Raw genomic sequence first — 27,996 nt, 5'->3', positions numbered from 1 at the left:
GAGCACTGTGAGCTATGGGACAGCCTCCAAGACCTGGGGCCCCTGAGCAAGGAGCTGTGCTAGTGGCTGAGGTGCCAGAAGGCCCCCTCCCACCCTCACCCCCGCATCAGATACACACTCAAACTCGCTAGCTAACCTATTCTGCCAGGTGCATACAGGCACACGGACGTCCAGACCCAGACACAAAGGAACCCACAGGCCCGGAACCTCACGCTGGCCACCCCTCCCCATGCAGCTTACCTGTGCCTGCACGTAGTCCCAGCCCTGCTGCAGGCTGTCCTCCTGCCCGTCCTTGTAGTCCCGGATGAGCTTGGTCACGATGCTGCCCATCTCCTGCTTCACCTGCGGAGAGGAGAGCTGGGGTCAGGTCTGATTTCTGGAAACCCATGCCCACCTCTGGTCACATCGACTTAAACCGAGCCCAGGGACATGCTCACGGGGCCACAGAACTTCATTGTCCATTCCAACCACTCTCCTGGCACTTCCCATTGGTCACCACGCTATGCCCAGTGCAGCTAGGACCACTCCTGCCCTGCAGTCTATTCGGCACTCGGCAGCCGCAGGGCCCTTTAAATGTGAATCTTTCCATGTCACTGCTAAAAACCACCCCCAGTCGCTCCCTGCAGCTCTTGGGACAAATGCCAACATTTTCTCAATGCCTACAGGGCCCTGCCTCTTCTGTCCCCTGATCTCAGCAAACCTGGTTCCTTCTGTTCTTGTCCCCTCTGCTTCCATTCCACTGGTCTCCTAGCAGTCTCTGTGCTAGGCTCTCTCTCCTGCCTCAGGGCCTTTGCACTTGCTGTCTCTCTGCCTGGAATCCTCTTCCCCCAAACATCAGCATGACTCTCTTTACGTCCTTCAGGGCTCTGCCCAGACGTCACCTCTTCAGACAGGCCTTCCTGGACCACCCTACAGGATAGCGTCCCTCCCCTCCCCACACCCTCCCAGCCCTCTTTGTCTTGTATTTTCTCCATAACATCGTCATGACGTGATCATTTGTTTCCAGGATTTATCAGCCCCACTTCTCCCCACTGAGAACGTCAGCTCTGTGGGAGCAGGAATTGTGTCTGTGAGCCCGGCCAGAGTAGGTGTGCTGCGTCCACAATAAGGAACATGTGCAGAACCGCTGCTATCTGCACGCACCCCAAAGTCCTCATGCACTCACCCACAGTCCTCGTAACCACCTCTATCTGCACGCACCCGCTGTCCTCATGCATGCAACCTGTCTACCTTCACGCCTGCCCTGGGCCCCACAGAATCCACATCCTGGCAGTGCTGGTTGCCATGCTCAGGAATTCAGAGGCCCACAGTGAAGAAGAGAAAAGCACACCCGCTTTTCACTAAACGCACAGAGAAGCACTGATTTACAAATAAGGCAGATGAGGAGTGCAGGATCAAAAGAATTCACCCCAAAGGCCTCTCACAGGGATCCTGAACCGAGAACCTCACTACAGCAGCTTTTCAGGAACGAGGCAGCTGAGCGAAGGGAAGCAAAGAGAAGCCAGCCCAGACGGCTGAGCACAGGACTTTCCCCAGTGACTAGAACGGCCCCATGTGGGACGGGGCCCCGGAGCCAGCCCTGGCCTGGCCCTACCGGGCCTCTCCCGTGGACCTTGCCAAGGCCCGGCTCAGCATGCACAGGCAAGGGGCCCCGAGGACAGCCGCACAACTGCCCGTCAGTCCCTGAGAAAAGGGGGTGAGGGAGCGGGGACAGGTGCTTCCAGGCAGGGGCTTTCACAGCCTGGCTCCGAATCCTGCGCGTGGGACTTCCGCCAGCGCCCCGCAGGCAGCCTCGCCTGCTGTGTTCAGAGAAACCACATCCTCCGGATGGACCTGCGGCCTGGCTCCTGGGCCTCCTTCACGAACCTGGGGAAACCAGCCCGAGGGACTCGCTCTGCCCCCTCCCTCTCGGTAAAACGCTTTGCATGTCGCGTCTTGCTTACTCCCCAGAGCTCGCTATAGTTCACCACGCTTTCCGGTCAGTAACAACAAGCCCCATGGCTAACGTGGACCAAAGGCTTGCTTTGCACCAGTACTGAGCTAAGCACTTTTTGTGCGGCATCTCACTTCAATCCACAGAGCAGACCTGTGATCTGGGTACTAACCTTGCTCCCTATTTTAGAGATGCAGAAAAGGAGGCTCAGAGAGGTTCGTTAACTTGCTCAAAGTCACACAGCCAACAAGTACAAAAGCTGAGGTTTGAACTGATTAAAAATCCCAAGCTTTTTCCCATTCGGCTCTCCTGGCATTTTAACCACATGGCTATTCCTTGAAGTGGCTCATAGCACAATTAAGAAGGGCCCAGAGAAGCCCAGTGGTTGGCCTCTGCCACATAGCTGGGGCTGTCCACCTGCAGATCTTCTATCTTTCTGCCCCTACCATCTCTGTTCCCCACCTCTGCCCCACGGAACGGGTTATCTCTGGGGTGTGGAAAGAAGGGGGTTCCCCAGAGGCATTTGTTTGGAGAGCCACCTCTCCCACATCCTCTCATGGCCTTCCCCCACTGGCCCAGGCTCTATTTACACCCCAGTGTGGTTGCCACAGCGGCCTGGACTTCCCTGTTTCAGGCCCTCCTGAAACGAGAAGGTGGTGGGAACTGCGTGCTTTCCACTGACACGGGGTGGTTTCCGTGGAAACACCACATCATCCTCCAGCCCAGAAGGTGGCTGAAGGCCACGGCCGAGCCACAGGGCCCACGGCTGCAGGGGCTGGTTCAGCTGGCAGCTGATGTCTGGGGATCCCAATCCCAAGGCTGTGTTGGGAGCCCAGGGAGGTCACCCTGGCAACCAGGCGGCTCCTGAGACAAGGAGGGGCAGGGAGATAGAGTGAGAGGATGCTCACCATCTCGCTTCGCCTCCACAGGCTGCCTCTGGTTCCTGACTGCCCTGCACCCATTCTCCCTGTGAAATAACAGCTCCTTTCCTTAAGGGGCAGCACCCCTCAATGTGCCTGGCAGGCCTCCTCCCTCCCCACCCCCGCCCCCCCACCTTGGGGAGAGAGAAGGAAGGAGCACAACTCTGCTGACCACACTCTCTGAGGACGCCAGGGCAGTTGGCTCAGACAGTGTCCTGACCCCTCACCTCCGGCTCCCACTCAGACCATGTGAGCCCCTCCCCTGTCAAGCTCTCATCCCCCAGGCCTTCTCCTGAGCCCTTGATATAACAACGGCATCGGTGCAGGCTGCTGGGCAGGTCGGAAGTGTGCCCTGCGTGAGTGCAGTCAGCCTGATGCCCAACACGTCATAGGCGGCACTATCAGCCCACTTCCTTCCTCCTGACCTCCCACCCTCCACTGCCTGCAGGGAACACGTCAGAACCCCAGACTGTCAGGTCCCCGGAGGCTCAGAGAGGCTGGGGAACCTGTCTAAACACACACAGCAACCAGTGGCAGAGCCCACCCTACCACCCAGGATCCCAGGATCCCAGACCTGCCCTTTGCCCACTCAATGGAGGCTGGATAAACAGTCAGGCGAGGAAGCAGCCAGGGGAATCTCAACCCCGCACTTCCGGTACCACAGTCCTTGCTGATATTAATATGGATACCAACCACAGGAACAGCTGTCATTTATTGATCCCTTACTAGGCATCAATGAAGTTAATAATGGTGACAGCAGCAATAACACTTGCAATGATGCCAGCAAACATCTGCTCAGGGCCAGCACCACACGGAGCCCCTCCCCCATGTCAGCGCCCTTCACCTTCGTCATGGCCTAGAAGGTGGCTCTTGGGGCCCATGTGCTCCGGCATTGAGACCCTCCCAAGTCTCACAGAGGGATCAGGCTGTGTCACACCCCAAAGTCTCTCCCATTCCCATTTCCTGGGGGACACCTGAATGGGGTACACAAAGGCCACAAAGAACCCCGCTTCGGTTCAGGTCCATTGTGCCACCAAATGAGCTGCAATTTTTTTTTTTTTTTTTTTTTTCCGGGGGGAGAGCGATTTCAAAATGGTTTGGGGTTTTAGAATTGCAGACAATTGCTTATTGCCATTTGACACACAAGGCAACCGAGGCCCAGAGAGGCTAAGTAAAGCGCAGAGGTTCCAACATGGGTGGTGACTCTGGAGTCAGACTGGGCCACCTCTCTGTGTTTTACAAACGCGTTGCAGTCGGTGCACCTGGGCAGGGGTGGGTGTGAGGGTGGGGACCAGGCAGGTTTATTCCTGATTTATAATCGAGGAACCCAAGGCCGGAGAGCCCACATGACTTGTCCAAGGACCCAGCTGCCCTCGGCTCTGCCCTGGAAACGAGAGGCAGGAAAGACAGATGGCAGTCCAGGGCTCCTTCCCTCTCACCTGCCCAGGGGGCCTGGAGAGGGGGGAGAAGCCCCCTGCCATGGAACAGGCCTTTCCTTCAGCCTCCCCCAGACCCCCCCCCCGCCCTCAGCTGGGCCTCATCTGCAGGAATAAACACCATCAAGGGCATGTTTAGTCTTTAGCTGGGATTTACAATGTGTTGGGAAAGAAAAAATAAATCATTCATTCCAACTTGGGCGATAGGGTGGCGCCAGAACTTCCCCAGAAAAGCCAGAAAATTTCCCTTGCCTTCCAGAGAGGAGGTGGGTCGAGGGGAGGGGGCTGGGACCAGGAGAGAGGGGCATCGAGCCTGGGAGTGGTGGTGAAGGAGGCAAAGAAGGGGACAGATTGGGGGGGAGGGGGCAATGGTAAGATATGTACACATATAATAGCTTAATAAAAAAGAAAAAAAAGAAGGGGACAGAGTCTAGCCTGGAGTCAGGAGGGGCGATCTTCCCCCCCAGCCCTGCTCTGGAACTGGGGACACCTCGGAGGTGTAGCTCCTGGGCATCAGCCAAGCAGAGAGACTGTACCATCCTGTGGGCAGGCGGCATGGTGCAGGGGGAGGCGTGGGCCTCGAGGCACAGGAAGTGGAGGGAAATCTCCACTCTGACACCTCCAACCTGCGGGTGCCTGGACCAAAAGTCACTTTGCTTTTCTGGGCCTCAGTTTCCTAAGGTGGAAAATGCTTGCAAAACTGTGACGTGTGTCAAGTTATGAAGGCAGCTCCTGGTGTGTGGTTGGTGCCCGCAGATGGGCACCACCGTTATGACTGAGAAATGGGGAAACACACAGGGGTGAGAAGGTGGACTGCCCTGACACCCTGCAGAGCTGACTAGCTTCTGAGTCATAGGAACCACCTCCTGGTAGCCCAGTTCTGATCTAACCTGATGATAATATGTGGCTGACTGAATCCCAGAAAAGCCCCAGGGACTGATCCTAAAACTCTGTCCCTGGAAAAGGACAGTCCCTGCCCTAAGCATTTGCTTCCTGGATGATGGCCAAACAAGCTTCCTTTCATCTATGGAGACTCTTTCCCTTTTTTGCCTTGACTGCCAGGAAGCTCAGTGTCCCAGTCAGCCCTCAGTGACATGAGAACCTTATCCCATGGCTTCAGGAACAGTGGTCTCCCCCCCCCCTCTCTCTCTCTCTTTCTCTCTTTCTCAGTGTGCATTCTGATCTCTCCTGTGTGGTTTTCGGTAGGAAGTCAGGGCCAGTACTCCTGGGAAGCAGGCTGGGTGTGGATTGTAAATATTATAAGTAAAGCAGATTCACATAGGAACCACCGCAGGGAAAAACTTCACCCACGGGGACCCAGAAGCCAGGTTGTTGGGGTTTGAATCTCGGCTCTGCCATTTACTAGCTGTGTGACTTTTGGCCAAGTTGCTTCACCTCTCTGTGCCTCAGCCTCCATATGTGAACATGAGGGTTTTCCCATCTATGATCCCAGGGAATTTCTGTGAGGATCGGATATTAAATGCAGCAAGTGAACACAGCATGCAGTTCCAGGCATGTTCTAGTGCTACCTGTGGATGGTGTCATGTTTTCTCAGCTTCCTTCTGAGAGGGAGTGGAGGTAACTTGACCTTCCAATGGTAAGATGCAGGAGCCCACGTGGCTGCCGGCTCTGCACCTGCTCAGTGAACCAGAACTGTAGCCCTGGAGGAAGGCAGGCCCCGGCCCGGCTGGGCCCCCTCAACTCCTCCTGCAGCCCGGGAGCCTGAGCTCTCCCTGCTCTGGCCATTGACCTGCTGGGTGCCCTATGCCCTCACCTGTAGGATGGGATTCTCACACTTGGGAGAGCGTGGTGGAGATCAGTGAAAGAATGAATGCAAAGTGGCCAACACGGGCCCAGCATTGGTTTGCGCTGACCCAATGGAGGGATGGTGGAGGCCACGGTGACTACTGCTGATGTTGCTCCTGCTATTCGTCTCTCTGAGCATCTGCTTCCCTGTCTGACAACGCAACACTTATGGTAACAGAGCTGCTGTGAGGAGACACTGTGTGTGTAAAGCTTCTAGAAGTTACCATGTGCACACAGTAGGTGTTCCTTAAGTAATGGTGATCACTACCATTGGCTGGCTCACCCAGCAGCCACTCCTGGCTCCTTGTGTACCTATCTTTGGGGTCAGAAAGCCCAATATACTCTTAGCCACCCTGAAAGCCAGGCTGCCTTGGTAACGCAGTCTGGGGCACATTTTTAGGGGCCTCGTTCTTCTTCCCTGGATCTGGTCACAGCAGCACAAGATGGGGCCAGGGCAGCCACATTGGGACCACAAGGCGAGTGGCATGCTGTGGAAAAGCCGTCACGATGAGGATGCTGAAGAGACAGCCAGGACCACGGTCCCTGAGCTTCCACACGTGACTGCTGGCTACGTCCACCGGCGCCCTTAGAGCTGAAGCCCGGTAAGTCTCAAGCTCTTTCTTCCTCAAAGCTGCGCACCTCCCCTCTGACGCGGGGCCGGTGCTTTTACGGACAGTCTCCTCCCCGGGCCTCCTCTGTGGGGTCATGGGTTTCACAGTTGCTAAGGAGCCTTCACATCAATGGAAACGTTTATGGAGTCCTTACCACACCAAGCACTCACATAACTTACTGAACCCTCCCAGCAACCCAAAGCGTTAGATTTCATTCTTGTCCCCCCGTTTACAGAGGGTGAAACGAGCAGCGAGAGGCAGGCAAGCGGCTTGCGCACAGAGGCTAAGGCCTAGAACGAGGTGGGGCGGAGGAGGGTCCTGGCCCAAGAGGGACTCTGCCCACAGACCCCGCCTTCCAGGCTAAGGGTCCGAGGGTGTAACCACAGGGAGGCTGCCTGCACCCACTGGGATCTTCTGGGCCAGCTGAGGCTCCTAGTCTACCCCAACCCCCGGGCCTACCCCCCTCCCTCACACACACACACACACACACACACACACACACACACACACGGCCGTCCGATGCTGGCTGGGGACGGAGGGAGGGGTGCGTACCTTGTCCATGTTGAAATAGAAGAGGACGCCGGCAGCCACCTGGGCGATGAGGATCAGGAGGAGGAAGGCGAAGTACTGGGGACACAGAGCAGGCAGGTTAGCTAGGACCTGGTCCCCCCCTCAGGAGCTCCCCACCCAGGCCGGGCCTGGTGGGCTCAGGACAGGGCAGGCGGAAGGGGTGCACTCACCAGCCCCAGCAGGCAGCGGACCTCGTTCACCGCGCCCACGCAGCCCAGGAAGCCCATGATCATGGTGACGGCCCCCACGCCGATGAAGATGTAGGCGCCCACGTTGAGCGACGGGGAGGAAGCCTCTGGGGGATGGAAAGGAGGGTGTCGCATCAGCCTGGATGTCTTGCTCTCAGGAAGTACAGAATCAGGGGCAGGGCCCAGAGGTCGGGGTGCTGGGTCAGCTTCCCAGCAAGGAACCTGCTCCTCGCCCCCTCGGGAAGCTGCCTGGATGTGCCTCCCCCCCGTCTATCCTCGCCACCATCCCTGCTTTGCTCGATCTCCTCAGCACCGTCCAGGAGCGAGGAGACGACCTTTAACTAATCTCTCTTGCTCCTTCCAGTCTGCCGTCCCACGAGGATGAGAGCTGCTGGAGGGCGGGGACTCGGTTGGCTCCTGCTGAACCCACAGATACCAAGCCGTGTCTGGCACAGCAAAAGGATGGGTGGACAGCTGCTGGATTAACGAACCACGGACTGGCAGGTCCTGATGGGGCGACAGACACCGCTGCCTGCCTGCCTCCTCATCCATAAACAAACACCAGCCTCTCCTGCCCACGCCCTGTGCCTCCGGGGCTTCGCGCAGGCCACCTCCAACTCTGACCTAACTCGGCACAGCCACTTCCAGCTGAGGGAACGGAGGCTCAGTTGGGATCTCAGCCCCGGGCCTGGCTGAGAGCGGCACCAGCACACAACAGACTGGGGTTTGGAAACGTGCGGACTTCCGAGGCCGCTCTTTCCACCAGTGCCCGGGGCACGTGTCCTGGCACAGGTGTGGCGTTCGTTCATTCATTCAAATGTTGGCCAGGTGCTCACCACCTGCCAGACACTGTGCTGGCTGCTGGGGATGCAGAGTCAGACGGCAGAGGTTCCCAATCCCAGGAGCTAACATTATGTGGGACGGGGAGGGGGGGGGGGGGGGAGAGACAACAAGAAAACAATATAATCTGGCTGCATAAAGGGCCATGGAGGTGCTAAGCCGGGTAAAGCAGAGAACCATGGAGCAGGGAGTGGGTTGCAGGGTGGGGAAGGCTGGACTGAGCAGGTGACATCGGAGCTGAGACCGGAAAGGAGAGGTCAGTCGAGTGAAGACCTCAAATGAGGAGCAAAGCATTCCAGGCAGAGGGAACAGCAGGTGCAAAGGCCTGAGGAAGGAGTAAGCTTGATGTATTTGAAGAATGGAAAGAAGTGGAGAAAGAATGGACCAGCATGAGTGACAGGGCAGTGTGACAGGCAATGGCAAGAGTCCCTCCCCAGGGCCATGGGCAGACAGAGCCCGCCCCTGTGAGTGGAGATGGGCAGTTCTGTGCAGGCATAGGACCGGCATTTCCCAAGAAGCCCAACAGGTCACCCAGGGCAGAGCGCATGTCCACCTCTGGCCTGTAGGCGTGGGGTACCCACTAGCCTGAGGCTGGGACACACCAGGAGGCCAGGGCAAATGTGCCCCCACAGGCAGGGGCTGAGGGCTCACTCCCAGGAGGCAGCCGGGAGCAGAGGCTGGAGACCACACTAGCGATCGGAGGAACTTCCTAGGGATATGAATTCGGATTTCTGGGTGCAGCACAAGACTGCTGGAGTCTGCATGTTCGATGTGCTTCCACAGGGTGGGGGCACCGTCGGGGCTGGCCCAGGGAGAACACAGTCCTGCCCCTGGGGGGCCTGAGAGGCCACCGAGGGGCTTAGCGCTCTTAAGGAATAACCACACCCCTGGAGTGTGGGTGGGAGGAGGGCCTGATCCAGCTCCACTTCCTGGTGGCAGACAGAATGTTCTGGAACTCAGGAAGAGCCTGGCCCACCCACCCCACTCTCAGGGTGCCAGGGCAGGGCTGCCTCTGTCTGGCTCCGCACAGGTCCTGCTGGGTGAGGGTGGGGCTTCCTTTGGTTCCAGGCCCTCACCGCCCTGGCCCTGGGCAATCTCCATGAGCAGCAGGAGCCCACAGATCTCACTTTTCCTGCACTTCCTGGGCTTGGGTTCCGGCAGATCCTCCCAGCCACGGCTCCTGGAACAAAGGAGCTGGCGCTGATGGTGTGGGCAGCCCCAGCAAGGCCCTTTATCCATCGTCCTGCTTCACTTCCTCCACAGCCCGCGGGGGTGGGCTCACATCCTGATTGATCCCTACGTGCCCGTGCCCGAGGCCCAGAGAGGCTGAGAGGCAGCAGGCCAAGGTGGCCAGGCCCAGGGCTGAGATCCAACTCAGGCTCCGCCCCTGGGAGGCAGAAGAGCCTCGGGGTCCTGGTTTCTCAGGACATTTCGTCAAGACCAGTTCCTCTCCTCACCCAGGCCTCAGGCCGGCCCCTATCTGAGCCGCTGGCTGAGGAGGGGACCCGTGACTATTCCAGGGAGACCCATCCGCTGGGTGGCAGAAACACCTTGATCTTTCTGGGCCAAGCAAGTACCAGCGAGGGCGAGGGATGTGGCCAAACCGAAAGGGACCACAAGGAGGAAGCTCTAATCCCAGCTCTGCTGCCCACAGCGTCGGGGCACTTGGCTGGCACTTCCCTGATGGAGCGGGTCCTTATGGAATCGCATCAGAAATGCAGACACCAGGCTGTCCGGTCTGCACCCATTTCCCTGACCTCTATTTCTTTCTCTGTGAAAGGGAACAAAGTCCTGCCTCCTAAGAATCCTATAAGGATTAGATGGCATTACTAATGCTATTCTTTAACAATTACAATTATTAGAAATAATGTAATAATTGTTATAAATATTAATCTTTACCAAACACTTAGATTTCTGAACTCTTTTTGAATATGAACTCATTTACCTTCTCACAATCACCTAACGAGGTACATTCTATTGCTTCTGTTTTACAGACAAAGAGGCACAGAGAGGTGAGGTCATGTCCCTGGGACGACCCCAGAGCTCACAGGCAGCAGAGCAGGGATGGGAACCAGCGGAGCCTGTATCCGGAACCTGCACTCTTACCCCTGAGCTTGCTCCCGCTCACTGTGTGAGCCCTGTGATCCCGTGGCGTCCGCAGAACTTTGGGGGTTCGGAAGTGGGGGGGCTCGGGAGCCGTGCCACCTGGGCTTACGTCCTGGCTCTCCCCCTTCTGGCCGTGTGCCCTCAGATAAGTTACTGCCCTCCCTGGGCTCAGCGTCCTCCACTGTGAAACGTGGGTAGTAATGTGGGGAGGATTCGATGAGGATTCACACAGCCTGCACATAGTAGGGCAGGAGCCCTGGGTTCCCAGCTCCCTATCCTTGCTTGCGATGTGACTTTGCAAGTCGTTTTTCCCCTTACCAAGCTTCACTCCCCTGGCTGCCTGGGGAACCACCCGGGGAGCTTTGTAAAAAACCACGGTGCTCCAGGCCCCACTCACACCCTCGGGGCGGCTCCAGGCCTGGCATTGGTAAGACACACAGTGTGCATCCAGGGGCCTCTGAAGTCTGGCCAGCTTGAGATTCTCAGACTTGAACAGGGAGGAAGCAGGAGGCGGTGGAGGGGAGGAGTAGCGGGCAGTCCCTGGAGCCCCGGGGCGGGGTGCAGAGGGCAGAAAGGCGGTGGGTGGGCTGGGCCTCAGGACTCTGCCCTGTGGCACGGTGCCTACTGGGTGTGGGCCATGGCCCAGGAAGTAGTGAGCCTGGGCTTAGTCAAGGACAAGGAGGATAGGTCCCCTCTTGGGAGGGCACGGGAGTGTGAGCACCCGGCTGAGACAGGAAACCAGGACCCTCCCCCCAGAATAGGGGAACAATCCGCTGCCCCCCAGGAGGAGGAAAGACTGACAGCCCCAGGTCGCATCTGATGTGGCTGGAGGGGCGAGGGCCTAGCCCCCTGGGGCCACGGTGACAGGTGTGCCCCTCCATCACCCATCCCAGCCCGGTTCTGCTTTATTCAAATCGAGCAGCTGTCGTGGGCCCGAGTCCCACGACAATCCTGCTACCTCCGCAGCTGCCGGGAGGGGAAGTGAGCCAAGGACGACACACTCGCCGATGGGAGTGGCATCACTGGGCTACTTGGGGCCATGTGCTCGGCTTCCCGCTCACCACGGGCGTCCAGGAGAGGTCAGTGCAGCAAGCCTGGTGGGCTTCCTGGAGGAGGCTGCGAGGAGACTGGGGATGGCTCTTATCGTGTTGGGCGTCTTTCTTCCTGCTTCTACATAGTGGGAGGAGGGCCTTCTGTGTTGTGGCTCTCTCTCACCCTGTGCAGCATTTAGGACCAAAGCGCTCTCTGAGCTCACGCCCGCACCTGTCCGTCATAAGCTGGGTGAACCTGAGCAAGGGGCGGGAGTCCTTCGGACCTCATTTCTTCCTTTGTGAGGCAGGGAGAGCGCAGTTCCCACCTCGCAGAGCTGTTGTGGGATGAAGACAATAGATGTATGCAACGTGCTTAGACCTGTGAGCACGAACAACAGAAGTGGTATCTGGTGCCTTCCTCCTCAGTGCACGTGCCCACTTGGGCAGTGCCAGGCATATGGCAGGCACCTCATCAGCACCCGACAAACTGCCACTCCTGGCTTTCCTCCGTCTCTCTGAGCTGGGAAGGGGCAGGATGGCTGCCCACACATTGCTGAACGGCCAATGGAGGCTTTCTCAGGTCAGGGCGGAGGGAAGGGGCCAGGATGGGAGAACAAGCCTCCCCACCCCGCAGTGTTCTCCAGACAACAGCGCTTTGTCTGGGGAGGGAGAGAAAATTCCTCCCGGAACCCCCGCAGCAGCAGTCCGCGGCCGGGCTGGGCAGGGCCAGAGGTCAGCTGGGAAAGTGACAGCGGCCTTGGAGCTGGAGTCCTTGAGGGCCAGCCCTGCCTGCGCCCGGCCCTCCCCTCAGGGCTGGCAGGGCAGGGGAGGGAAGCAGGGATCCTTACGCAGGACAGAGATGAAACTGCTCCTGTCGGCCAGGATCCACACCCCGAAGCCCAGGATTACTCCGCCCAGGATCTGGAGGAAGAAAATGGGGGGGGGGGGGAGGTTAACAGGGGGACTGAGAGTAGGTAGGGAAGAGAACCCTGCCCAGCTGTCCCTGCAGCCCAGGCCAAGGAGATCCAGGGGAGCCACCACCATCCTTGCCCAACCCAGGATGTCAAAGTGGCCTCAGGCCCCGAACCCCAAGCCTCAGTGAACCCCAGCAATCCAAACAGCAGGACCATGTGTCACTGAAGACCAGAGCTGGGATCCTGAGGAAGGCGAACGGGGCATTTGCTTCAGGTGTTAAAAATTAAGGAGATGCCAAAAGACTCACCAAGATAAACAAGAGTTTACAGCAACTATTTAAAAAAACAAAATTAATGCAAAAAAAAAAAAATCCACGATGAACAAAATGACTTCTAAATAAAAACTGTCTCTGTATTACTGATTTTTCCCTTTAAAAAAATATAATACTTCTATTGATTTTTAGAAAGAGAAAGGGAGAGAGGAAGAGAGACATTGATGTGAGAGAGAAAAATCCATCAGCTTCCTCCTTTTGCAATGCCCTACCAGGGATTGAGTCAGCAACCCGGGCACGTGCCCTGACCTGCTGGAATCGAACCAGCAACCTTTCGGTGCATGGGACGATGCCCAACGAACTGAGCCACACCAGCCAGGGCCGATTTTTCCTTTTAACAAGGAGTGGGGGTGCCTCAGACTGCACAGCTTACTAGGAGGAAGGAGACGGGCTTTACAGACCCTGGCAATTAGGTTCCCAGAGACTCCTGAATCCCAGCCCTCCCCACACCAAACCTCGCAGCACAGCTGGGCAAGCACCCCAGTGAGGCCCAAGATCTGTTCCTGTCACCTCAAACGCATAAGGATGAGGGAGTCCCAGTCTCACCCACCTCTGAGCCTGTGCTCAGAGGGCAGGGCAGGGTGGGGAGAGCCACCCTCCAAAGAGGGATGAGAGGCAGGGCAGAACATTCCCTCTGGGCAAATATAAATCCCGGGCTGCCCAGCTAAACTCCTCGCTCTCCTGGAGAAACCCAAGGGAAGTGCCCTGTCCGTTCCTCTGCAGGTAGGTCCCATGACTGCAGCCTGACAGGCAGGTATGGCAGGTCAGCCACCAGGTCATGCTGCAGCCAGAAAGGAGGCCGGGCCAGGAGGCTGACCAGAATGGGGGAGGCACCATGTACCCCCTTTCTCTGAGAACCAAGACTGGGGCCCAGGACACACCCCACAGTAACCCGTTCCCCCCTCCCCCAGCCTTGCCAGAATCTCCCCCCCCCCTCCCCTGGCCAGGGCTCTCCAGGAGCTGGGGTCCAGACAATCAGCATTCTTCCCCAGAAGCCCGCACCAGCAGCCTCAGGGCTCTCTGACATCAGAACAACTGACGGGACAACGATGAGGAGTCTGGGGTCAGGAGGGTGTAGGCAAAAATGTACACGTGTACACGTGTGCATGTGAGCCTGCACGGCAGCCAGAACGATATTTCCAGACCGCAAGTCCAATCACGTAACTGCTTCCCACTGCGCATAACACAGAGATTAGGATCGCTCCCGGAAGCCCGCGGGTGAGGCCTGGGGAGGCAGCCTCTGTCCCCTTCCCCGCTGGCCTCGGTCCCTGCAGCAGCTGCCCTCTTTCCTGGCCACACGGAACTCCGGGAAGCTCTGCTGACGGCCCGGCTGAGGTCACGTGCCTCATCTGCTCTCCTAGGGCGGCATCCTTCCTTCCCAGAATCTCCAACTGCGAGTTCCTCACCCATTTGAGTAAGTCTTACCACCGCCCGGAGGTAAGCCCCAGCCAGGACTGGCTCTTCTGCTGGTTAGTGGGTACCTGGCACCCCCACCGGGTGCGAATACACAGAGGTGGCAAATACACATCTGGTGGATGAGCGAACAGCAAGCACACACTGCTGCCTCCCGCTCTCTCTTTTCCCTCTCCCCTCCCCACCACACGCCCACTTCCTGAGGGTCCAGTCTGGCCCAGGCACGCAGGGAGTTAACAGCGGACTCCCGACAGCCCCCTGGAGTAGCTGGGAGGGAGCCAAGCCCCAAGAGCAGCCCCAGGCTCTGGCCAGAGAGAATTTTCCAGGCGCTGCTGCATGGGGCTGCCTCGCAGAACAGGAAAGGACAGCCGGCCAAAACCATCAAGCCCAGGCCTCTCCACACAAAGTCTCTACCCTCCCTCCTATGGCATGGGGAGAGGGGGTCTACCGTCCTGAACCTCAAGCAGCGTCACCATCTAGGATATAGTGTAGACCCCTCTCTCCTGTGCCTAGAGCGCCCAGGGATGGAGCCACAGCACTCCCACCCCATCCCCCACTGGCCCTAGAAACCAGGGAGCCTCCTGCCTGCCAGGGCAGGCTTGGCTCCGGCTGCTGGGGCAGCTGCTTTCCACGGACCTGGGCCAGCCAGGAGGGCCGGACTGCTAAGCTGGGGAAGCCCAGGTGCCCAGGCCCTGCCTGGGTGGCTTCCAGGCCTGGTTGCCATCAGTGGAAGGCCTCAGCGAGGTTCTCAGGAGGGAGGAGGGGGCTGGAGCCAGGGTGGTCCATGTGCATGTGCATGTACATGTGTGACACGTGTGAGCTTACACATGCCAGGAATTCACTTGGAAGTATCTGTGTGTTGAGTTAAAGTTATGAGGAGGAATTTAGAATGAATCTTTACTTCCTAAACTTTCCGTAATCCTAGGTAACTTGTAATATAAAGCAATCCCCCCACCACCACCTCAAGTAATTCCTATCTATTGTAGAAAATTTGAAAAATTCAGAGGCATAAAGAATAAACCCCAAATTCCTAGGAATCCAACATTAACATTCAGAGGTATTTTTTTCTCCTCTTAAAAATGTTCACGCATGTGTACAACTTTTAAAAATAAAATTGGTTCATAAGAAACATCCTATTGCAGAGCCTGGTTTTAACAGCATGGGGTGAACCATCAGGGAGAGGCCGCAGCCTCCAGCTCCAGTCTGGGCTGTGAAGGCCCCTCTAGGTCACCCTCACCTCCACCCCATCACACATACTCATACATATGTTGTGGTGCACACATTCTCTCTCCCTCACTCACACACACATTTCTACTCATATAACTCATATACTCTCAACACACACACACCTACTCATACACTCTCTCACACACACTCATACATGCATTGTCGTGCACACATTCTCTCTCCCTTACACACACACACACTCCTACTCATATACTCTCTACACACACACCTACTCATACACTCTCACACAGAAACACTCATATTCTCTCTCTCATACACCTACTCATACACTCTCTCACACTCATACACTCACACACACACACTCATACACTGTCTCTCTCACACACCTACTCATACACTCACTCACATACAAACCTCATACACTCTTTCTCACACACATTCATACACTTTCTCTCATACACTGTTTCTCTCACACACTCATACACTCTCTCTCACACACACACACCATCATCCTGGCAACTCCAAGGCAGAGGAGTCAGTTGGTGCCAGGCCAGCGAAGAGAACCAAGGCCCCAGGAAAACCAGGTCCAGATGTGCACGGAGCTCACATATGGGCGTCCCCTGGCTCAGGGACCAGTGATGCCTGCCAGGATGGGTCTGGGGGAAGGGAACTGCGCCTCCCCCTGGCCCAGAGCCCAGCCTCCTCACACCCTCTGGGACGCAGGGCACATCCTGCACAATGCCGGTGGTGAGGGCAGCTGAGACCCAGCACTGTAACAGGCAAGTTCTCAGAGTGGCAGAGGAAGGTGGTGGTCAGGGTGGGACAAGAAGGGTTCCAGAGACACCGCCTCACACACAGTTCCCTGATGACAAGAATTTGTCATCCCCAACACCAGGCTCCAGCCCTGGCAGCCCTACCGGGCCTCGATGCTCCAGAAGAAGGGGACGCTGGGCCAGGAGTCCAGGGCTCTGCATGGAGCCAGCTGAGCATGCCAGGAATCTCCTGCCCACCTGGAGCCGGTTCCATTTGGAATGGTCTGCCCTCAGCCTGCATCTACCACGCCCCACCACCGTCCCAGGCCTGGTAGCTCCGAAGGGTCTCAGGCTGGGATGCACCAGGGACAAGAGTCCTGTTGGCCATACTTACAAAGAAGAGCAAGTTGAAGAGGAAGAGGAAGTATTTGATGACTTTGACACAGGCTGACCCCATCCTGCGGCCCTGGAGCTCCCTGTGGAGAGAGGAGGCAGGTAGGTCAGTGCAGGGTGGGACTGGGCGGGGCAGGAGGGAGAGGGAACCAATGCTAGTGGGCGCCGACCATCTAACAACAACCCACGGAGGTAGTACTAATGTGATGTCCCGTTTTATGGCACTGTGAAGCCCCAAGAGGTTAGATGACTGATCAAAGCCACACAGCTGGGAGGTATGGTCCTGAGTGGTTTCAGCTGTTAGATGTTTGGCAGTCAGTGTCTGAGTCAGCCACTCTACTGGGGCCAGGCCTGGAGGAAAATTATATGGAGAATCTCAGGGTTTGGGATTTGCCTACATGGGCTCCTGGAAGTCCAAAATGTTAATGAGTGTCTGCTGGACACCCAGAGGGTGAGAGACCCCTGGCTTGTTCCACGCATTGTCAGATCCCCTCAGACACCACTCATGCTTCTGAACAGCACAAACCATGCTTGAGCATGCTGTGACCCTTTACTCAGGACCCTAGGCCAGGGCAGGACTAGGGCAGAAGGGGAAAGCTGCAAGCTGGCTGCCCCTGTGCCCTCCCCCAGGCCAGACAACACAGGAATGACGGAACCAGAGCCAGGCAGCCAGGGCTGGGACAGCTGGCCAGGGCAGCTGCAGGGCTAGAGCCAGGCTGGGGGTAAGGGAAGCAGGCACCAGAGCCAACCACGTTCCCACCACCCTATGAAAGTAGGAGCGGGGTGGGGGTGGAGGTGGGGGGCAGGCACAGAGCAGAGAGAATAGGGGCCCGGAGGCCCTTGCAGGGTGAAGGGCATCCTAAGTCATGGGAATCTCCTGCGGAGGTCCCTCATGTGCTCTGGCCATAATTACAATCTTCCATCATCCCTGCCAAGTGGAAGCTCGGCTTCAGCTTTACACAATTCCAGCCAGAGACGGGGGAGGGGGAAGGGGACGGGGGAGAGGGATGGGGGAGGGCCCCGTCCAGTGTCCTGACATCCCTGTCTTTAGCAGCTGCCTATCTAGGGGTCAGATTTGGGCCCATGAACCAAAGCCCCTGAAAGAAGGGAGAAGGCTGCCTGGCTGGTGGTGAGCGCCCCATCACAAGCGCCATGGAAACACAGTCTGAGTCAAGAAAATGGGGGGTTCGAGTGCTCCATGGGGAAATTAGACGAAACGGCTCTTCCAAGCCACAGGGGCCCACGGTTTGGGTCTGAGAAGTGGAAAGAGGGCAGTGACTTAGCAACCATGGAAGTCCAGCCTTAGCAACCGTGCCCCCCCCCCCCCGCCCCAGACTCTGGGGGGAGAAAACAGGCCGGCCACCCCCATGTCAGGAGACACAGAGATCTGAGAGTAGGCCTGCGGGGGGCCAGGGGGTTGCGGGGAGGACGGTCTGCATACAGGAGAGCTACTGTTTTCCTTCGGCCCCTCCCAGCACAGCGCCTGACACCCCGCAGGCTCTGCAGACACTTGCAGGGAACAAACAGCCAGGGAGGAAGGTCCTCCTGTGGAGGGAGGCGTGCTTTTCTCTCCTCCCTCCTCCCGGGACCGGACCGGCTGGCCTGCCTGTTTTTTCCCCCCGTAAGTGACACGTGATGCCTGCCCCACGGGCAGACACAGGCCCGGCCAAACGGCCGGCCATCCGGGAGATGAAATAGTCGGAATTTCACCAGAAGAGCTTTTCAGTAACCACGTCCCGGCGTGGAGGGGCCCAGAGGCGGGAGCGGCGGGCCAGTGGGTTCTTGTGAAACTGGAGACGTGTGGAAACAGCCCTTTGGCAACGGCAGCAGCCTCGGAGCCTGGGAAGGGACTCTGTACACTTTCCGGCTCCCACATCCTCTTCTCGGGCCAGGTGTTCCCAGCAGCTTTTAAAAAATGTTTTTTCTTTTCCACTGATTTCAGAGAGAGAAAAAGGGGCGGGGCGGGGGCTAGAAACATCAATGATTTGAGAGAATCATTGATCAGCTGCCTCCTACGCACCCCACGTCAGGGATCAAGCCCGCAACCCAGGCATGTGGTCAGCTGCAGGCTGGGAACACACCCATGTCTCCCCCGATGGTGTGTGGCATCAACTTTAGAGAGCCCACCATCACCATCAGGCCCCGAGGAGACTCCAAAGTTGGAATCAGAGGGCGTGGGGTTCCATTCTAGCTCCCCCTGCTCATGCTGAGGGGTCTGAGCCTCAGTGTCCTCATTCACAGATATGAATAAGGGCTAAGGTAGGACAGGGGGTGGCCTGCCAGGCTGGGGGATCAAACCCAGCCCCCACCCCTCCCCCATGTTTATATGGCTTACAAAGTAAGAATAGATTTTACAGTTTTAAATGGTTGTGGGGGGAAAATAAAAAGAAGAGTATTTGTGACACATGACAATGAAATGCCGATGTCCATAAATAAAGTGGGCTGGCACACAGTCACACCCTCTCGTGTGTCTAGTCAGAGGCTGCTACGGCGCTGTGGGGGCAGGACAGCTTCAGCAAACCCTCAGCCCACAGGGCCCGACACATTTCCTGCCCGGCCCCTTATGGAAAATGTTTGCCGGTCCCTGGTGTAGGGGAGCCAATGATGGTGACACAGGATCCCCGGACAAGGCGCAAACCCTGGCTCTGCCCATCCATGGCCACAGGGAAGGACTTCCGGGGCCTCATTCTCTTCACCTGTAGAATGGGGCTCCCAACTGAAGCCCCTGTTATGAAGACAGTGAGGTCACAGACTCAGTGAGCGGAGCTGGCTAAGCATCTATGCTGGGCCTTCTGGGAGAAGTGAGGGTGAGCGTCTCCTTGGCAGATGAGATTAAACAGAGAGCCTCTCCCCAGGGTTATGCTTCCTTGTATGCACTTTCTGTAAACACTGGAGGGTCTGCCCAGGCTTTCCTATGAGGATGTCTTAACAAAACAAGCACGTTTTACTTGGGAAGTTCCAGAACCGTCACTGGCAGCTGTGTGAGCGGTAGGAGGAAGAAGGTACTGATTTTATGTTAGGCTTTGGTGCAGGTAAATCGACCATTTCTAAGCATCTATCATTTAAATCGACCACATATGTCATTTTATGCCAAACCAGTCTGTACAGTGAAATTATTGTGCTAATATATTATTAATTCCTACTCATCCTTCAGTCTCACCTCAGACATCCACCCCCTCCAGGAGCCCTCTTACTCCAGCCAGTCCTCTCACCACAACCATGGCCACCCCTCCCCGAGAGCCAACACACATTGGTTCCGGGCGCTCCCTCTCTGCTCCGCTCCAGTAGCTCTGGGTGCTGGAATGGTTCCCAGAACAGGCTCTGGCATCAGACTGCCTGGGTTTGAATGGGATCCTATCACCTCCTCGCTGTGTGCCTTTGACAAAGAAATTTACCTCTCTGAGCCTCATCTGACTCATCTGGGAAAAGAGGGAAATGAAATCTAGTTGGCAGATTTGCTCAGACGATGTGGGTAAAGTATCTGGTAGGCTTTCAATAAATGGAGGTTACTATTCCAACTCAGAAAGCTGTCCAGTAATTTTCCACTCACTTGTCCATCTCCCCTACGGGTTGTGGTACTTTGAGGGGAAAAACTGTGTATTATTTATGAGAACAAAGTAGGCCCCTAGAAAAATGTTGCCAACTAGAGCATGGGTGGATCGAGGGCTAGGAGGATGGAGGGAGAGATGGAGGAATGGATAGAGGGATGGATGGATGGATGGATGGATGGATGGATGGATGGATGGAAGAAAGGAGGGATGGATGAAGGAATGAATGGATGGAGAGGTGAAGGGGAGAGAGAAGAAATTCCACATTGAATACCAGGACTTTCAAGTACTCAGCCACCTGAAAGGGGTTGAGACCCACTGCCCCTGGGTCAGCTGAGACTATATTCCAGGCCTCTTTTGTCCTCGCCCAGGATGAGTGGGGGTTGTGTAGGGTGAGCACCCAGGGCCAGCTCTGAAAGTCAGACCCATTCCCAAGGCTCCCTTGCTTTCCCCAGAGCCCCTGCACTTGAAGAAGAGGAGGTTTGGTTTGTCCCTTGGCTGAGGAGGTCATCCCCCATGACCACCCTGACCCCAGAACTTGGATCTCCCCGCCTAGCCTTGGGGACACTGGGTGGGGCCTGCAGCATTGTACCTCAAGGTCCAGAGTCAGGAGGTACAGGCTGAGGCCTGCTCTGATGGGTCACTCAGTAGGAAACCTAGCACAGGCGACTGTCCCCACTCCCACCCTCCACCCTTCACGCCTACCCCACCCTCCTCACCTGTTGAATGGCAGGACCAGAGCAGTGTTTTAGGAGTAGTTCCTCCGAATACTAGTCCTAGGAGATCCCTGTAAAGAACAAAAAGTTTTGCTGTCACTGAGTTTGGGAAGGAACAGTTCTCTCCAAGAGTGACCGTAATTCAGGCTCTTAAGGACTCCAACTGGCTATAAACATCGCTGACTTAAAACCATTGTTCACTTAATAGCCCTTCACACCATGTGGAACACATCCTGGTAAGCTCTCGAGGTCCCTGGAGGGGGTGGAGGGTGGGGTGCTCCAGGATTCTAAGTACCGTGAGTTCAGAGGGGATGAGATGGCCCTTCCATCCTCCAGCTGAACACCTGGGAGCCTCAGGCAGGTCTCTGCCTCCTCCCCTCCTCCCACAGCCCAATCCAGGGCCCCTCCCGGCCCCTCGCCTCACCTCCCCCTGGACCAGTACAGTTCCCTGGCTGGTCACGGGTCCCACTCCTGCCCTTCCCCACCTGTTATCCACACCCCAGGAAGGGCTTTGCAAAACGTAGGCCAGATCTTGCCAATCCCCAACCCTGCAGCCCTGCAACGGTGATGAATCCGAGAGGCTTGCTATAGCATCCATGCTCTATGTCACATGTGTCAAACACAAGGCCCTTGGGCCAAATCCGTCCCGCCAGGCCTTGCAATGTGGCCTGCACCGCGCTGTCATTACTGCACTCCGCTGTGTTTCCATCACAATGACAGTTTATGACTGTTCAGTAAACCATTCGGCCCGCGATTTAGGCTGGATTTTAGATTTTGGCCCCTTCTCTGATTGAGTTCAACACCCCTACTCTATGTGGCCCCCGGAGCCCTGCCTGGTGTCCCCTGCTCCCCTCTGTCCTTAGCACCTCCCCCTTCTCACACACACGTTCATTCCTCAGGCCATAAAGGCCACGCTTTCCTGTTGTTCCAGTAGAGCAGGCCCTTGTCCACTGCAGGCCCTTGACTGGCCTCGTATCCCATGACCACTCCTCCCCCCCATGACCACTCCTCCCCGCAAACCCCAGGCTGGCTCCGAACCTCCTTGTAGGCTGAGCTCCCTCCTCCCACAGGCCTTCCCCGAACACCTAATCTACTCACTGGGCCTCACCCCCAGCTGCACATTGGAGCCAAAATATGGCAATGTCCACCCCCCATCCCTAACCCACCAAGTCATCAAAATCTTGGGGAACTCCCCTAGTGACTATATAAGAGCAGTAGCTTTAACACATGGCCCTGTCATACGCCCTGTTCACTGCATTTGTCCTCTTGGTTCACTACTGTGTCTGCAGCCCCCGTTAGAGTCTGGCTCCTTACGGGGAGGGACTGGGTCTGTCTTATTCACCCAATACCCCAGAGCCTAGGACAGTGCAGGAAAGGAAACAGCGGGGGCAAGGGCAGCCTGGAGAGGTCAGGAAAGGTTTCTTAGAGAAGATGAGACAAACCGACATTGACGCTGCAACTGGAGGCTTCTTGTCCTTAGAAATGACGTGGCTGGCTCGTGGGGAGGGGGCTGCTTCCCACAGAGTGGGATTTTCATCTCCTTTGGGTCAGAAAAGCCAAGGGAAGCTGTGAACTGTCCCCCCCCCCCAAGAAAGACGCACACAGTGGGGCAGGCAGATGCTGTCACCTGGCCAGCGGGACATAAGCAGGGAGAGCCAGGAGGTGCTTACTTCCCCTTTTGGCTCCCTTTCGTGTGGAGCAAGCCCTCAATCATGGCTGCACACAGGAATTACCCTGGGAGCTCTGAGACTGGCCGGTGCCCGGGAGATGCTGATATCATTGGTCCGGGGAACAGCCCGGCATCAGGATTTTTAAAGCTTTCCCAGGGACTCTAACGTGCGAGACCCACTGCCGTAGGCCCCATGGCCAGCATGGCCTGGTGCCTCTGCTGGGAGTGGGATGCAGGCAGGCTGGGATCCCAGTGCAGCAGAGCCTGGCCAGGGGAAATTCCCACAAAGCTCCCGGCACCTCTGCTCCATCCTTTCTTCCTCAGGAGGCACATGCCCCTGAGTCACCAACTCCAAAGCAATGTCCGCTCTGCGGGCGAAGGCCTTTGAGATCAGTGCATTTTTCAGAGGGGCCCGGAGGGAGGAGGAGCCTGCAGGCCACACAGTGAAATCAGGGCTGAGCACGTGACGGAGGCCTGGGCGAGCCTGGGTGCAGAGCTCTTCTCCCTCCGTCTGCGGCCCTGTCCCAGCTCACCGGGCCTTCGGCAGAGGAAGGTACCAGAACTGAACTCAGCCACATGGGCCTGGGAGACACTGCAGAGCTACCTCCTTATCAGCGAATGGGGATACCAAACCCGCCCACCCACACTGCTGAGACGGTGACCTGCTATCAGGCTAGCACACAGGAGGGCTCAGGCCATGCTGGCACCCTAGCCCACCCCTCCTCTTCCTCCCTGAAATGCCAAATCGGCTGCATTTTACCAGCTGTGTGGCCTTGGGCAACCATTTCACCATGGTGCCTCAGCTTTCCCACCTATCAAATGGACTTAATCATGGGTTAAGATGAGACGTGCATGAATTAGTATCTGTAAAGTGCCTGGCACCCAGTAAATGTCAACTAAATGCTACCCATTACGAGGATGACGATGAGTCTCCGGAAGTAGTTAGTTTCCACCAACAGTTTGAAAGCCCTCCGAGGGGCTTGACCAGCCTCCAGATGTGTGCCCAGCCTGGGGGGTTCCGGGCCAGAGGGTGACAGCCGCTGCTCTGAGGCAGGGGGTGGGGGTGAGGTTAAACAGGACCGGGCTGAGCCGCCTCAGGAAGGAGGGCCTCTGCCTTCACAGGGGAGGGGCCTCTGTCTCTGAGCCTCTGGCTGTGCCCAGGGGCCTGTCTCAGGCCTGGAGGTCCAGCCAGTCTGGTGAGTTGGACAACTGATGCCGTGGGAGCTCAGGCTGCTTCCTTGGGCAGAAAATGGAGCGAGAGAGCCTGACCTGGCCGCTCTGCTTGGAGCCCTATCTGCAGGCACTCCGCCTGCAACCCCGGTCCTGGGCACCCTGCGCTCCGGTGCCTGGGCTTTGTGTCGGTCACCCATGCAGAGGCCGGCCGCGGGTGGCTGCATTTGTTTTTACATGTGACAGGTAATGTGTTTCCTGAAAACACTGCTGACTCCAGGGACTGGCCTTTTGAACTCCTCAATATCTTATTTTTCAGGCTCTGATCTTGGTGTTTTTTTTGTTTTGTTGTGTGTGTGTGTGTGTGTGTGTGTGTGTGTGTTTTGTGTGTGTATGTGTGTGTGTTTTGTTTTTTGTTTGTTTGTTTTTGTTCTTGTTAAAACAATAAAAGAAAAACAAAAGTAAAAGGCTGTTACTCTGGGAAACAGAAAAATCGTGAGGCCACCGGCGTGATTAGGATCTCAAGTTTCCTCCAAGACCTGGGTTCGAATCCCAGCTCTGTCTCCTACTAGCTGAGCTGTGACCTTGAGCAAGAGAGTAATTAAACCTCCCAGAGCCCAGCATCTCACCTGTAACCCAGGGACACGAGCAGGACCCTCTCGTAGGGTTGTTGGGGCACTGAGACAAGGTGTGTAAAGAGCTTTGGGGAAACGGTCAGTTGCTTAATACAAGTGAGTAAATCCCACCGCCACTGCCATCATGGCTTGGAAGAAACATATTCAGATCAGACCCTCCCGGGAATCATGGGATTTCTGAGCCCCAAGGCCTCCTTTCTTCTTACTGATACAGAACTCAAGGCTCCATGAGGAGCGGCTCCTGCCATATGATTCCATCCATGTGTGAAAGAGGCTCCCATTCTCCTGAGGGCTTAACCCCCTGGAGCTGGAGCTGACCCCGGCATTGGGGGGGAAGGCCAGGGGTACCAGAGGAATGTAGGCAGCAGCCACCGCTGGCCAGTCTGTGGCAAAGTAGGGATAGCACTTTATAGTTTGTATCATGCCATTCCCACTGTCCCCCATTTAATCTAATGCCCTACCCTTGAGATATTATTGTCCCCATTTAACAGAGGAAAAAACTGAGACTCGGAGGTTCAGGGGCTTGCCTAAGGTCACACATGTAAGTGACTAAAACCCTGATTAAAAATCAGGTCTGTCTGGCCCTGGCTGGTGTGGCTCGGTTGATTGAGCATTGTCCCATGCACTGAGAGGTCACTGGTTCAATTCCTAGTCAGAGCACATGCCTGGGTTGTGGGCTTGAGCCCCATGGAGGGGGGGGGGAGGAAGAAGAGGCATACAAGAGGCAACTGATAGATGGTTCTCACTCATCGATGTTACCCTCTCTCTACCCCTCCCTTTCCCTCTCTCTCTAAAGACGTCTCAGTGGACATCCACTGCTCAGAGTTTTCGACCTGCTGCCTATGGGAACAAGGTAGATGATGGCGTCTGCCTACCCTACCCTTTGATTCCTCTGTTTGCCCGCATGCCCTCCTGCCCTCCCCCAGCTCTGAGGCCTGCCTCTTAGCTTCCTGTCAGGAAGGAAAAGGTCAGCCCCACCAAACCTGGCCAGGGTGTTCCTTCAGTGTGCCTGATGAGGCCGACAGATGTGGCCCTTCCCAGCAGGCTTTGCTCTGAAACCCAAGAAATGAGATTGGAGAGCCTTCAGCATCAAAGAAGGGGTTCCCGCCAAAACCGGTTTGGCTCAGTGGATAGAGCATCGGCCTGAGGACTGAAAGGTCCCAGATTCGATTCCAGTCAAGGGCATGTACCTTGTTTGCGGGCACATACCCAGTGGGGACTGTGCAAAAGGCAGCTGATCGATGTTTCTCTCTCATCGATGTTCCTAGCTCTCTATCCATCTCTCTTCCTCTCTGTAAAAATCAATAAAATATATTTTAAAAAAAAAGAAAGAAAGAAAAGAAAGAAAGAAAGAAAGAAAGAAAGAAAGAAAGAAAGAAAGAAAGAAAAGAAAGGGTCCCATCTGGCAGCGTGGTGAAGAGCACACACCTGGAGCCTTTCAGCTGGCCTCACACCACCAAAGACTCAAACTGAGGCAGAGTCGTTGCCTTTGGCCTCTCCTTCTCCATGGCTCCCTTTCTTGATGTTTTTGGTCTTCTTAGCAGGCTGCTTGGGCCCCATGCAGACCCTGCTCCCTCCCAACCCTGGGTTCTAAGGTTCAAACACTCAGATCACAGTGCCAGAAAGGCCTTTGACATCACCTACATCGGTCCCCATTTCTCAGATGAAGAGACTGTGGCCCAGAGAGTACCTCAAATCCCTACCCTTAAGGGGGAAGTGTGTGCTCTGTGTGTATGGTGGGGCCAGGAGGGCATTGGTTAGAACCACAGTACTTCCCAACCAGCTTCACATCGTGATACACAGAGAGAAGTGTACATATTTGTTCAGTGCACTGGGCTGGAGAGGCAGAACTAGGCCTGGTCTCAGGTGACCGGCCATAGGCTAAGGGGACTCTCAACACATCCGTAACCCATTTGGGCATATGGGTTGGGAGGCCCTAACCTGAAGGGAAATTTAGAAAGATTAAAGACTTTCCAGGAGCCCCAGATTCCAGGGGCCCTGCAACCCAGATTCCCAAGGAGTCTCTAGGCCACAGAGGGAGGCAGAGCAGTGAGCCAGGTCATACTATGGACTTGGAATTGAGAGAGACCTAATCAAGGCTTGTCCAGGAAGATGGCATAATCAGCTGCCAACCCCCAATGTGAGTGTGACAGAGACAAGGACTCTGGGGAGAGGTCATGCTAGACAGAGTCCCCTCCTCACATGTCAGGGGGAGAATATGCTGCCCCTTGAGATGTGTGACACACTCGGGTTCCTATAAACTGCCCCAAAAGGTTGCCATCGCCCAAGAACTAGAAACAGAGGGAGAACTGATGAATGAAACAAAGACATAGGAAAGCACCTCCATGGGAGCCTGCTTCCCTCATCTTATCTCATTTAACCCCACTCCCTGCCGCCAGGGGAAGAAAGAGCATGGATTCATCACTCCCATTTTATTAGCAGGACCTCTGGCCTCCGCAAGGTGGCACTTGTCCTGGTCACATGGAGACAGTGGCCTAGCTGAGCTTTGCACTCCAGACTTTGGAGCCCCTGGGCCTCCTTGTTTTATAATACTGCTTCCCAAGGACGGTCTGAGGGGCTGCCCTCCCAGAGGGTCCGAGTGGACGTCTTCTGCTCAAGTTCCCATTCACTGAATCCCCACTCTGGGTGGTCCCCGAGCCGGACACCAGGAATGGATGAACGAGACCTATCTCTGCCCCCGGGAGTGCCCAGTGGAGGAGCACAGACATGAAAACAAGCAATTATACACCAACGTAATCATAAAGTAGCATGGCCATCCCACCCAGCCTCCAGCTCTCCCTTTGATGACCCTATGAGGTAAGCATTTTACAGTTGAAGATACCGAGACTCAGGGACGAAGGCCCAAGGCCAAGGTTACAGCTGATGGGGCTGGGGGTTGAAGCCCAACATCGAATGCAGAGCCCCTGTGCTTTCCCGGCATGCTGTGCTGCCGGCAGAAAGTTATAAATGATAGGAACTAAAATAACCTGACCGAGGCCCAGCCTACATTCATTGGCTTTCACAGCTCAGCCTCTAAGCCTAACCACCTGAGGACATCCTGTGGCTGCTCGAGGCACCAGGGGTCAGCTTGCACACCCACCCACGAGCTTGGCCGGCTGGGAGTAGGTGGCCAACAAAGGGTTAACAACATCTGGGCTGGAACTGGGGTTCTTAAGAGATTGGGTGTTGGGTGTGGGCTCTCAGCAGGGTAGTTAGGAAGATGGGACCCCCACATAGCAGCAGGCTGGTAATTCAGTCACAATTCCCCAGGCACTGGGCTCAGGAAGGAAAAGACAGGGCCGCTGAGATGCCCCCTCCTTCAAGCAGCCTTCCGAGAATGTTCTCCTGCACAGACCCTCCCAGAGCCCTATCTGGCAGCCCTAATCCTCTCGGCATGAGTACTTAGGGTGGGCATCAGATGGATGCATGTTCAAACACTGGCTCTGTCCTCCCCTAATTGTCACATAGCTTTTCTAAGCCTCAGGTTCCTTTATCTACAAACTGGGCTAATACTTCCTACCTCCCAAGGCTGCCGCTCTCCACACCCCACTTTGGCTTTCGGGGTACCTGATGGAGGGAGAGGGAGAAGGATAGGGAGAGGGAAAGCGTAAGAGAGACACGGTAAACACACTGTATGTGCTGCTTACCCGTGGGTCCTTGGGTAAAAATACAGAAAATTTGGGGACAACGCCAACTCTAAAGCCTGAAGGTGGGTGGGCATAATCTTCCTAGCTGAGACCCAGATAAGGAGAGGGCAGGGTGGGGCTCTCCAGAGACTCACCCATCTGTCCTTTGGTCTTCCCTCTCCCCTGTCCCTTCCCTTCT

The 27,996-nt window shown here is 56.2% G+C and overlaps 1 protein-coding gene across 3 annotated transcripts in view; it reads right to left on the bottom strand.

Annotated features, from left to right (window-relative positions):
* The window catches only part of CD82 (CD82 molecule), a 46,783-nt gene that overhangs the window by 4,306 nt on the left and 14,481 nt on the right, over positions 1–27,996 (bottom strand). Inside the window, exons 2-8 of one of the 3 annotated variants that reach the window (XM_036427004.2) lie at positions 20,701–20,768; positions 16,661–16,784; positions 16,435–16,518; positions 12,290–12,362; positions 7,447–7,571; positions 7,259–7,333; positions 241–342 (exon numbers count right to left, since the gene is read on the bottom strand). In XM_036427004.2, the coding sequence (XP_036282897.1) occupies positions 241–342; positions 7,259–7,333; positions 7,447–7,571; positions 12,290–12,362; positions 16,435–16,497 (438 nt within the window). In that variant the 5' untranslated portion in view covers positions 16,498–16,518; positions 16,661–16,784; positions 20,701–20,768. Of the gene's footprint in view, positions 1–240; positions 343–7,258; positions 7,334–7,446; positions 7,572–12,289; positions 12,363–16,434; positions 16,519–16,660; positions 16,785–20,700; positions 20,772–27,996 lie in introns of all 3 variants that reach the window. The other 2 variants (XM_036427003.2, XM_036427005.1) reach the window with 2 other exon arrangements.

Source organism: Pipistrellus kuhlii, unplaced genomic scaffold (genome assembly GCF_014108245.1).
Source record: "Pipistrellus kuhlii isolate mPipKuh1 unplaced genomic scaffold, mPipKuh1.p scaffold_m20_p_9, whole genome shotgun sequence".
Classification (NCBI taxonomy): domain Eukaryota; kingdom Metazoa; phylum Chordata; class Mammalia; order Chiroptera; family Vespertilionidae; genus Pipistrellus; species Pipistrellus kuhlii.
The sequence above is the reverse complement of the archived record's forward strand: the minus strand, read 5'-3'. Positions and strand labels throughout refer to the sequence as shown.